The 13226-nt window shown below is 41.7% G+C and overlaps 1 protein-coding gene across 1 annotated transcript; it reads right to left on the bottom strand.

Annotated features, from left to right (window-relative positions):
* Positions 1-1975: 1975 nt before the first annotated feature.
* hamp (hepcidin antimicrobial peptide) lies at positions 1976-2546 on the bottom strand (the record flags this gene model as incomplete). The annotated part of the gene is made up of 3 exons (XM_083661501.1): positions 1976-2119; positions 2306-2374; positions 2460-2546. The coding sequence occupies 3 exons, from the start codon at positions 2544-2546 to the stop codon at positions 1976-1978; spliced, it is 300 nt and encodes a 99-aa protein (XP_083517627.1).
* Between the last annotated feature and the right edge of the window lie 10680 nt (positions 2547-13226).

The raw sequence follows: 13226 nt of genomic DNA, 5'->3' as shown, positions 1-13226 counted from the left end.
GTACAATAGATAAAGTGTGTAACTCAAAATCACAGAGGCTTTCGAATATCTAGAGTTACTGGACAGTGAAGCACGTGACACTTATTGATTTATCTACTGGCATTTGCCACTGGGTGTTAACTTTGGCTGCATGGCAATCAAACTATGATGTATTTTTCCTTGGGTCTTCTTTCAGTAGGTGGCGCTGGTCTTTATTCAGCCATGGTGGTTATTGCTGCTCATGGTAACTACCCACTTCTTCTGTTTATGCAGGAAGCTCTCATGAACTATTGTGTTGTGTCAGTTGGTGATAGAAATGAGCAAAATGGATAGTTATTTATATGAAAATGATGCAGATAATTACATTAAGTTTCATTGTTATAATAACACTTTTACCGATTGCATCTGCTAATAGCACATGGTGTTACTGACTGCAGTAACTGTACTCTATTATAATGTATACACTATCCTCCTGAGTCCCGACTCCATTAGCTGCATTGGATTTTTGATTTCTCTTTGCTATTTGGGATTACTTCGGAAAACTAAGTACTAATAAATAAAAAAATAAAATAAAAAAAAGTAAGTAGAAAATAGTTAAAAATTATGTCCTCACAGGTCACTGGTGCAATCTTTTACAAGTCACCAACTTCAAGTATTTCTCTTTATTTGAATGCCTATCATGGCTGTGCACAAATAAAATGTACCCTAACCCTAACCCAAAAACATCCTCCAGCTCAGAGAGGTTGCCTGTTATCCGATACAGCAATTTTTCAGCTGCTGTCAGATCAACATGCCCTGGAAACACACTAAAAACACGTACAAATATGTCTGATTTATAGTATTTATTATTTATATTTATAATTGATATTTATTGTTTATATTGATATTGTATACCACACCCAATAACTATTTAGACTCTTGTAAACTAGTATAGTGTCTTCCCTTATCTCCCCAAATAATGTTTTCTCATTACATCGTCACATCAGAAAACGAAAAGATTAACTCACTGTCCTCATACAAGTGCTTCAATTTAGAAAAGATTAACCCACTGTCCTCGCACAAGTGCTTCAACTTTAGCAACGCTGTACTTTGTTACTAATGCCATCTTTTTTCAAACCTGCATGTCTTTACAAACTTCAAAGGGTCCTAAGCCTAAATCAACAAGTTTCATCCATACAATTTGATCAGGTGTATTACCCTGGCCATGTTTGTCTCGGGAGTGCTGGTAGCAGGATTTGATTGATTTGCTAGCCATCTTGTATTGACAGGAAGTAGATTTTTCTTCTTCTACTATGACAAAATTGTAGCTTAGGTGTCCCCAAGTGAGGACAAGAGGTCTGAGTTCAGCAGAAATAAGTATTATAGTATAGAAACGGCAACATGTGATGTCCTCGCAGGAACCCCCGGGGGGCTCAGGAGGCTATAGTATATAATTATTATGATGTGTGGACTATATGTCACTGAGTTTGATCTACCACCAAAACCCATAATATCTAATAATAATAATAATTTAAAGTGTTAAAATCGCCTTTTTCTTAATACTGAAAATCTCATTATGATCTCACACATACAAATGAGTAAAATGTGTTGTTAGCCATGATATTGACATTTGTGTTGTTTGATTTACATCCAGGCAGAATCATTAAAGAGCTATTAACCTGCTCTTCAGTATTGACATTCAAAAAACAAGAAACCACTGCAGTTGTTTCCGATGTTCAAAGATTTATTTAACAGCGAGTGTTAACTTGATCGTCCCATCCGGAAGATTTCTAGAACCAAAATGACATATCATTGAGCTTACAAAAAGATGCACAGGGCTAAAGTATTACAAACATACAAAATAAATAGAAAAGAATAGCCTTTATTTAAAATATTTTTCCTTCTGTAGTATTTCAGAAATCGTAACACTAAAAAAAAAAGATACAAAACAGTGTGTAAGTACATAATACAGGCCGTGCGTTGGAGAAAGAGGTAAATCTAAGAACAAAATAATAAATTAAGAAGTGACTGCTGTTGTGGGAAACCCTGAGGGCCTGCAGCAGTAGCCGCAGCGCTTGCTTCCCTTGCAGCAGTTGCAGCAGTAGCGGCATGGCAAAGAGGGATGTGGCAGGTGTCGCTTCTGCCTGAAGTTTTCTGGCATCTGGATGAAAAGAGAGAAAGAGACATGAGCTATAGGTGTTCATCTCCAGCATGATCACATCCTCTGTCCAGCCTCTCTTTGTGTGGAGAGAGCATCAGGGTGCTCAGTAGGGAAAACACATCCACTTAGATGTTCATTTGCTCATGGTAATTGGCTTAATTAATTCAGTCAATAGAACATACTCACCCATTTTGACGATTCTTGATCTGCCTCGACTGGAGTGTCATTGCTCCCTGCCTCCTCCAGCTCTTGCACCTGTTAAATGAATGATGCACATTTAGGAGCCCATCCTAACAAAACAATAATAAGCAAATGGAGGCGGTTTAAGTTCAATTCTTACCCCACTGAATGGGACAGCAGAGCTCTCCAGAATGCACATAAAGGCGAGCACGAGTGTCACTGCAACTGCAATGCTAAATGCCTTCATTTTCCTTTTTAGGGGGGTTTAAAAGGTGTGGTTATTAAATCCTTTGAAGATCAGAGTTGATAGGTCTCCTCTCTCATGGGTGCCTCAAAGAGTACCGTGACGGTCGGATGGGGATGGTCTGGGTAACAGGATATCTTCAGATCTTCGGGTGACTCTTGTCAGCTGTTCTGATTGCTTCTCCTGTGGTTGTGGTTGAGTATGCAGAGAGTGCCAGTATTTATACACACTCTGACCACTGTTGCCTCATCACTCAGAGGAGGAGGCCCGGCCCATTCCGCTGTTATGCAACTCACCTTCCCGCTTCTCCTCCTCCTACTTCTGTAAGCGGTAATCCTCTGATGAAATTCTCTCGTCTATTTTTTGATTGTGGGGCCCCTGTGTCTGTTCCACAATATCAAATCAACCGTGAACTTTTAAATTAAAATGATTTTCCGCAGACAGAGCACGCAATTCCACACATGAACAAGTTGGTGCCAGACACTCTCACCGCACAAGTTTTCCAGTATATGGAAGCACTATATTCTTGGTTGACTCCTGGCAGCATTTCTAGAGATTCATCTGTAAGAAAAAAACGGAATCCAATATTTAGTTAGTTAGTTTATTTCGGTCCATTCAACAAATCATGACAATACACACATACAGTACAATGAGTTGTGGCAAGATGGACCGAAAAGGTGTAGGCTGAAGCCGCAGCTTATTTTGCCTACCCTAAATAAAAGAAAATTACAAAAACAAAACATGTTAACGCAGTTTCAATTTAATCAGTTTCAGTTTCAATATGACTTTTTCCCAGGGAAAATAACAGGAAGGAATTCAGGAAATTCCCACAGCAACCAGAATTTGTCCAGGACTGTATGGAGGCCAGAATCTGTCCAGGACCGGCTATTCCATGGCTGGCTGGGCTGCATTTCTCTGACCTAGGAAATCCTCACCAAGGAGAGGGAATCACTTTGGAGTATCCATTGCTCAGTCTAAAGGATGTAATTACAACCTCTCCAATGGAACAATTAGCCCCTCATCCCCCCCCCTTTTTGCATAATACACTGGAACCTGCAGTTTAACCAAATTAAATCCTCTTGAGAGTGGCGGAACAGTAACTGGGATTTTAAAAGCCAAGGTGTTTCAGTGTGTAGTCATAGATGAATATAATTCAATCTGATGTGGTTTATTATATTTGACCAGCAAAGACATTTCATTTCTCCCTTAAACAAGTCCCCCATTTCACATCATGATGAGAAGTATAGTTCTAAGACCATATACAGCATATTTATCTCTTCAAGTGAAGCCATATTTCTATGCTTCACAATTACCACATTCCTATTATAATGCCTAACATACTGTACATAACATGCTGGTTGTGTAGGCTACAAGATTTGGGTGCTCCAAACAGTATTACTATTTACCTTTCATACACATTACAATGGGATATTATTAACATAAGCAATGTGACATAGACGTAAAGCCAATGCCATAATACTGTGCAGTATTAATAATCGTAACAACTCAAATTGTTAACAAACGCCTAGAAAGACCACTTTACTGATAAACACCTTGATTAAGATGAATTAACCTGTCAGCATTGGAAGAATTTACCAAAACAACAGCAGGCTGTGAATGCATACCGAAATCAATAACGATGGAAATGGAATAACAACAGCAAAGAAAAAGCTGGATATAAACTGATAAGGTGCCGGCCTTAATCACCAATCAAATCGGGGGCCGTTTGAATTCTCATTATACCTTCAAAGTGTTTCTAACGTGCCTGTGCTGCAGTCAATAAGTGCAACAACATGTGGTGAGACCCCTGCGTCAGTCTGTCTCGTTCTCTGATAACCCTCCTGGCCTCGGCGCTTGCTTTGGGTGACCACAACATCAGTGTCAACAAATAGAAGCACGAATGAGTCCACATCTGATGGCATCTTCCCAGATTGTTCTCTTTATCTGAAGAGGTGGAAGTGAGTGGGAAATGGCACATTATGTCTGTGTCTATGTAAGTGTGTGTGTGTGTGCGTGTGTGTGTGTGTGTGTGTGTGTGTGTGTGTGTGTTTGTGTGTACGTACATACATACGTGTGTGTGTGTGTGTGTGTGTGTGTGTGTGTGTGTGTGTGTGTGTGTGTGTGTGTGAGAGAGTGAGTGAGTGAGTGAGAAAATATAAATCTTGAAATTGTTTCTGTTCTAGATTTCCTGTCAATTCCAATTTCAATTATATATCGATAGTAGTTTACAGTAAAGTGATGTAATTTTCTGAACTTATACCAGACTGTTCTAGCTGTATTATTTGCCTTTACCCTCTTAGTCATTATCCATTATATATATTCTCACTGTGTAAATATAGGCTGCTTTTGCACAATAATCTGTTCTTAATTGCTTGCCTGTGTAAATAAAGGTTAAATAAATAGAAAATACAATATTGTCGCAATATTGACATAGAGGTATTTGGTCAAAATTATTGTGATATTTGATTTTGACCATATCGCCCCAGCCCTATTCACCTTATTTTTGAGCGCCTATATGGGCAGGCTCTACTTCCGGAAATTTGTATGTTTCTTCCGGGTTGAAAGGCCTCGCGAACTGCGACCAACGTTATTATAGACACTGCCCAGCCACCAGAACTCAATAACAGTCACAAGGTGACGACAGCTACTAGGCTACAGTATATTATGTTTGTGAACTTTAGCTACATTAGCTAGCCTACCTTCAATATAGGGTCGCTGCTGCAGGTTTATACAGGAGCACCCGGCCGTTTGCTGCGGTTAGGAGCCAGGCAGAATGAACATCACCACTTCTTCATGTCATCCTCCAACTCATTAATAGTCTGAGGATGTAGCACCAAGTTTCCATTTCCATTTGGATTGTTTTTTGGAGGTCCTCATGTACAACATTATAATGTTAGTGCAAACTGACTTTTCTCAAACCGGATGTTTTTTACAAAGACGGAAGTCCCGCCTACCGTTTACTTCCGCGTTGAAAAATAAGGTGAATACTGAACTGCTTTTGATTATATTGCTATCGATATGATTGTTTACATTTGTTAGATTACTGTTTAGTCCACGCGCGTGCGTGGTGTATGTGTGTGTGTGTGTGTGTTCTTGTACAGTTATCAAAAGGCACTTCCAGACATGAACCCTGGACTATTATGTCCGTTGAATCAGGTATGGGTATTCCCCGGATTGTTGTTTCCACACATGAGGAAAATCTCCGGTGTAAAGAGAAGAGAGGAAGGGGGGGTGCATGACTTGTAGTGTGCCGCAAGGTTAATGCGAGACAGACTTTTAGTTTTCAATGTAGACTACATCAGTGATGTAGACTACATCAGTGATAGACTACATCAGTGATGTAGACTACATCAGTTTAGGAGACACCGAGTTTAGGAGACTAACTGATATGGGAATGAAAGAGTTCTTGTATCTGTTGAGGTATAATTTTTTGTTTTTAATTGGGACTCTGTAGCGTCTACCAGATGGAAGCAGTTCGTATTCTATATGTAAGACATGGGAGGGGTCAGCAGTCATTTTCCTAGCTTGTCTAATTACAGTTTTCTCAAAAAGCATTTGGAGGGTGGGATGGTTTCTCACCCCCATCACTTTCATTGCCGTGTTAACCAGTCTATTGATTTGTGATCTTGATTTAACTGATAAGTTGCCAAACCAAACAGAAATTCCATAACGTATAATGCTCTCTATAACAGCAGAATAAAACAACATAAGCACCCTCTGTCCGACCCCAAACACCCTGAGTCTCCGTAGAAAGTAGAGTCGCTGTTTAATCCTAGAGCACAGAGAGTTCACATGGACATTCCATGACAAGTTGTCATCAATATGTAGACCCAGATATTTATATGAATGAACCTGGGCAATGTGGGCACCGTGGACCAGTGTAGGAGAATGGTCCCCCAGGTGCCCCGGATCGAAAATAATTTCTTCTGTTTTTTGTGTGTTTACAATGAGGTGGTGGTCCTCACACCATTGCACAAACTTAGCAACCTCCAAACTATAACTGGAAATATCTGTGTCTGTGTCCATAAGACCCAAGATGGCTGTGTCGTCGGAAAACTTGATAATGAGAATTTTGGGGTGACCAGGTCCAGGTCAGGTCCAGGTCAGGTCCAGGTCAGGTCCATGTTCGTGCTCATCCGAGTGATGATGTCTGGATAGTAGGGACACTCTGGAGTTACTTCCGTTGTTTTTAGTGGGGGATCGGGGCTCGCTCTCTTATGGGTTACGCCCACTGACGCCAAACTCAATTCAAAAACCTGTCCGTTTTACTGTTGTCTTGCTTGTCACTAAGTGCGCCCGACTGCTATAACATGACTTTAGACCTGTTATCAATCAGTGGGGTCTTTTCTAATATTCGGGCTAAAAACCAAAGCTTGCATGTTCTCCCTGTACCCCCTGGGGGTTTCCTTCATATAGGAACCCCTCACCAAAACATGCAATATCCTGGTCGCTGATGTGGTGCCTCCTCTGGTTGTTAGGGGCATCTGTTCGGAGGGAGGGCAACTGGTTGGAATAGCGTGATCCTCCCACGTGCTTATGTCCTACCGGTGAAGCTTCCCCTGTCAGGTGAAAAGAAGTGGCTGGCTAACTGCCCATGTCTCAGAGGAAGCATGGAGCCAGTTTCGGCTCTCCCCAGATCGGTAGAGGGTGGAGCAGCAACCAGGATAAATAAATTTAAATTAGCACTAATGGGGGATAAAAATGGGATAAAAAAATAAAATAAAAAAAAATAATAATAAAAAGCAAAGCTCAGACCACATACGTGTCTTGTTTATTTACAAAATTCACATCCGTGCTCATTGTTTTGAATGGCGGGTTAGCCCCCAGTTCTTGCTCCCGTGACACGTGAGAGTCCCTATGTTCAGGAGTTCGGTCCTCACTTTCTCACACACCTTCAAAGGGCTATTTGGAGGTTAAGGTTTTACAGTAAGGGTTCGGTTGGAATTGGGTTTAGGTTTAGGTTTAGGTTAGGGTTAGGGTTAGGGTTAGGCATTTAGTTGTGATAGTTGAGGTTAGGGTTATGGGCTAGGCCAGGGGAATGCATTATGTCAATGAATGTCCTCACTAAGAGGACGTGCACGTGCACGTGCGTGTGTGTGTGTGTGTGTGTGTGTGTGTGTGTGTGTTTCAAAGGCTTGGGGTCGTACTCCACTATTTGTACTTGCACATTATGTCCAGTCATGGCAAACACATGTGTTAGTTATACTGTAGTTCCGTATGCATGACTCAGCATTAGTAAGCTGTTCTGTGTGTGTGAAAAGCACCATGACACTGGCTTATTGTACCAAGATGAGAGCGGACGACAGAGACAAATAAGATTCAAAATTCAATACATTATTGCCACAACTTAGCTGTTGGGAATTTGTCTCAGTGTGCTGATAACAGAGAGGAGCATTAACAACATAAAACAGTGGTCCTCAACGTGGGGTCCGGGGACCCCCAGGGGTCCTTGAGGGGGTTCCCCAGAAAATTGATAAATTGTTCAACTTCAGCATTATTTAATTTACAAGAAGGTAACAAAATTAGAGAATGTAGAAGAATGACTGTTTTCTGTGTGTGTTATCTCTCTACCTACAATACAGATAGTCATGGAGTTCTGGACAAAATCATATCTGCCCAAAACAATATTCTCGCATTTGGGTCTGAGACACCGTGTCTCTAATGTGGACTAAATCAGGCGGGGTGCTCGATTTGAAAAAGGCTTGAGAATCACTGACATATAAAGACACATGATCAAATACATGACAAGAAGACGGAGGGAGGAAAGAGTGTGAACATTGAGTGAGGCCTGGGTTGTCCATGCCTGTGTGTTTTGGCGCCTGTGTTTTCTGGCTATCAGTGGAATCTTCTGGCCAAACAAAGCCAGGCACCAGCGTGGCGGACAGATTCACCTCAGCAGGCGCCACTCCACCTCGCCCCCCCCCTGGTCGAGGGCATTGCCCCCGCTGTCAATGTTTCATCATCCTCCTACCTTTCTACATTTGTATCCCCTATTCCCCCACCTCCACCTCCACCTCCACCCCTCTCCTCTCCTGCCCAGGGCCAGTTCCAGAACAAGATGACTAGGGATGTATCCTAGATAGGAAGGGGTGCACATGCATGGGCCGGCCGCCCGAAAAATGTGACGTTATTTTACTAAAAATAATGCATTTGACCATCATTTCAAGTAGAATGATACCAGCCAAGCAAGAATATTTCAAGTGTTTCAAGTGCTTTGCTGAAATATTTGGACCATATAATGATAATACAATTATCTCAACCTTAAAAGGTTACATATAGGTGCCAAAAAGCCATAAATTCACATCAAAGAACAAAGAAAAACAACAATTATAATTCAAGTTTAAACAGTTAGTGTGCAGCTGCAGCATGGAGATTTCATTGTACATTTGGTTAAGACCAAATAATCTCTTTAAATGTTGTAAAGTGTTTTAGCAAAAAATATTGCAACATAAGTCTTTCAGAACATACGACACTCTACTAGGCTACATTATTTTTTATTATTATGACATTTTTCATTTCATTTTTTATTTTTTTTACCACTCTTCAACTGAGCATGCATACAATAAAAATAAGGGTGCAATGCGTGCTTTTGCACCCCTGTAAAACCGGGCCTGCTCCTGCCCAATCTGCTTTATATGGCGCCACGAGACGAGAGGCTCCACAAATGAGCCTTTTTCACAGCCGCCATTTTGTGTCTAAAAGGCAGGGTAAATAAACACAGGTGCAATCAACTCACTAATTAAGGCCCCAGCACTCCAGTACCTAAATGGACTGGAAGTTGGAAACCCTAATTAACGCTTTGGTGCACCAGTGTTATTTCCTGCCTTTTAGACACAAATGGCTGCTGTGACAAAGGCCTAGTAGACGGATAACTTTGACTACCATGACAGCCCCACCCTCACTGTCCTTCCCATCCACCTCCACAACCTCAGGCGACACAGCCAGATTGTCGCCTTGAGGGTTTGCATGTTCCAAGGCAGCACCGCGGTGCCAGGACTTCATAAACACATCAATCTGCAAATAAACATGTGAATGGATTACAGCAGCGGCCATGTGACCACCCTGCACTGCACCTGACGGTGTCCCCCAAACGCAGTGTAGTTCATCAAACACAGGGGGCAGAGTGGAGCTTGGGTTAGTGGGTTGCTGCACTTTGAGCACCTGAGGGTGAGGAATTCCCCAGTTTGTGTGGAAGGGAAGGCATGTTATATCATTGCCTGGAAGTTCCAGGCCATTAGTGAACAGTGTAAAAAGGGCAAATCTTTATGTTACGTAAGAACACGACAGAATTGAGTCAATCTGGCTTTCAAAAACATCCAGTTTGTTCTTTGTTGGGCCAAATGTACTGTATGTTTTCATCACTTCTCATTCTGAGCAGTGCCTCCAAACATGCTGTAAACCTGTGGTTCTCAAACTTTTCCCACAGCATAAACTGACACAAATTACCACAGACCCTCATTTGATAATATTTTGTCCCAGGGTCCCCCATCTGACAAGATTTGAACTTTTGTGACGACCCTTCCACTCTCCTGGCCCTGTCTTGCAAGAGCCTGGTGTTGGGGTCGTTAGGCTGATTGGGTGCACCTGGGCCCGGTGCACTCATTGGGCTTCAGAAGACCTTCAGACTAGAGCTATGTATATAGAAGAGTCGCGACATCTCCATTCACTCCAATGGGATTTTTTTTTTTTTTTTTTTTTTTTTACTTTTAAGAGTTCCAGGAAGTAAGGTCCTGGATTAAGCAGCACTGTCGAGTTGCAGCAAAATGGACATAACAGTTTGTGTTGTACTTTGAAAGTTTATTTTTTCTTGAATCAACAAGTCCAACATTCATCAGGTCTGTCCAGGTCCGGGTCTCAGCTTTCTAATAATAGACGGGTCCATTCGGGTCCGGGAACAAATTCCCTAGGTCCGGATCCGTCATTTTGGACCCGTGAAGACCTTTACTTCCAATCAGTCAGCCATGTGCAGTAGTAGAAGTGACTGAGCACAATTGAATGAATTACAGCAGGTTGCTTTGCCCCATCCTCCAGACATAAAAAGGAGCAGAGAGATTATAGGCTTGGAAACAGTAATTTGCAAAACATTGACCACAGACATAAACCAGTGTTTCAAATCCATTAAAAGTAATTTCAGTCAATCCATTGCTTACAGCTAATTGGAAATTTTCCTGCAGTTCAAAAATCTATTATCAGTACTCAAAGGTGAAAGTCGTTTTTGCTGGCAAACATTTCACACTTGCTACAGAAGAACCCCAACACATCTATTTTGCTTTGATGACCATTTTCAAACGCATTTCATTTTGGACCCTGCGTGCTTCCCTTAACAGGTACAGGGGTGAAAGACAGAGACAGTCTGTCCTGTATGTGGGATCAGAGATCAGCCACTTCAAACAGAGCCAGGGACACACAGACGCCTGCCTGCCTTCCTGCCCAGCTGTGTGAATGGCAGCTGTCTGACAAGCCAAGAGACATCAGACGGTCAAACGACACAACAGAGGGAAATTTAACACATGCTGTCATCCTAATGAATGCTGAAATATTTTTTACGAGTTAAAAATAGTGACTGGAGGACTCTAAATAAAAGGGATAAAAAGAGAACGTTTAATAGCCAGAGGCGCAGCTTGTGAACCGGCAATGCAGGCAATTGCTTGGGGCCCCCGATGGCTGAGAAACTCCCTCCCCATAAACAACCAATGGACAATTTGCAATGACATTGAAACCTCCCTAAAGAGGCCCCATGTTATTCCCGTCATACTCGTATGGTTCATGTACATTCTCTTGAATTGAAAGTGAAACATACATTCATGAGAATGTATGTGAATCATGCATGTTTGACAGGAATGATTCACAGTCATTCACTTTCACTTTCACTTCAAGAGAACATGTGAATCAAGGTCCTTGCACATAGTCCGTTTTTTCGTCCGAAATTGACGCACGAAAAAAATAAAAATACGACCTCATTTGTGTCAATCATCATTGACACACCGAGTCCGACAATTACGTCCGTCATTTAAGTTTTCGGACGAGGTTCGATTTTCTGCGTTTTTCCGCATCCATGAAATCGTTTTGACAGGTGTTTGACCACCCAGAGCTGCCGTAGTGTTGCTATTCACAATGGAAAATGGCATCTGAGAAGTTAATTCAGTTCGTCTCCCAGCACAAAGCATTTTATGGCAAAGCAGGAATACAGAGATTCGGAATTAAAAGACAGAATGTGCCGGGTGATTGCAGACCAGCTTGGAATGCGGGACGCGGTGTGTGTGTGTGTGTGTGTGTGTGTGTATGGGGAAGGGGGGGGGGGGGGAGGAGAGAGACAGAGAGCCACACAGACACACTGCCAGTTGTGGATCAATAGGATCGCGGTAGTTTTCTTTTCGTTGCGAATCTTCGCAACGAATATTGGATAATTAACGCATTGGACTCAGTGGGCAAGGTATCTGTGCGTGACGTTTTTTTCCCGGATGACGGATTAAAAAAACGCAGCGAACAATTCGGACTCTGTGTGCAAGGACCTTCACTCCTGTCAAACTGGCTTGATTCATGTACTTTCTCTTGAATTGAAAGTGAAAGAACGCTGATTGGAAGGGGCCCCTTGGAATTTTTGCTTAGGGCCCCAACACTCTAGAATCACCACTGTTAATAGCGGCTGTATAGAATATTCTTATTAAAGCTGAGGGCAGCAAAGTATATCTATATAACAAAGACGATACAAAGATGCAAAACAAAAATGGAAGGAATGTCTGCAACTCACATTATGAAATGACCACAAACCAAAATGTACGTTTAATACATAAAATCATGACAAGAATATACTATAGTAACAAAATTCACAAGTTTGACCCCAGCTCCTCAGATAGATGTTTAAAATGTGGCACTCAGAGCGACTCCCTCATACATGCCTTTTGGTATTGTGAGAAAATTAGAAAGATCTGGGATAACATTGAAAGTTGGATGACAAAAACGTGTAAGCGCAGTGGCATTACCTCCATCGATCTGTATCTTTCAAGACATTGGAAAATACCCAGCTGGGTGGCAAATCCTTTTTGCATCAATAGTGTATAAGACGTTAATATTATACAATTGGAAAAATAGCACCTTGATTTCAATTAGATTTTCTATCCTGTTTTATTCTAAGTTGTTTTGTTGTGTGTGTGTGTGTGTGTGGGGGGGGGGGGGGGTAATGTGCTTGTTTACCATGTGTGTGTGTGTCTGAGAGAGCTCACGAGTAAGTGTGGAAAATGTGTGGGGGAAATAAGTGTGTGAATGATGGTGTGGGTGGGGACATTATAGAGCCTAGCGTATGTTGACTATATTTGATTGCATACATGTGAATGTACAACTTAATGTCAAATTATGTTTTGGTTTCATGTAACCATCTCAATCAATACAACTCAAAAAATAATTATATAAAAAAACAAATTTGACTGGAAGTGCACTGCATTCCAGTCCATGGTTGAAAATGTATCCTAAAAGTGGCTGCTCCCTACAAACAGCTTCAGCACCTTAGATCAGGGTGTCAAGCTCACTCTCAGTGAGGGCTTAGAATGTAGCTTTCATCTGTTTTTCACCAAGGTGACCTCCTTGTCTTCTTGCCATTTCAAGTTTCCCCAACTAATTCCATGAACAGATGGATCGATTTACCGGAGATTCCAGACACAGGAAAGACAATCAGCTATGACACAG

Source organism: Poromitra crassiceps, assembly GCF_964638095.1.
Source record: "Poromitra crassiceps genome assembly, chromosome: 26".
In the NCBI taxonomy this organism is placed as follows: Eukaryota; Metazoa; Chordata; class Actinopteri; order Beryciformes; family Melamphaidae; genus Poromitra; species Poromitra crassiceps.
This window is presented reverse-complemented; position numbering and strand designations above follow the sequence as displayed.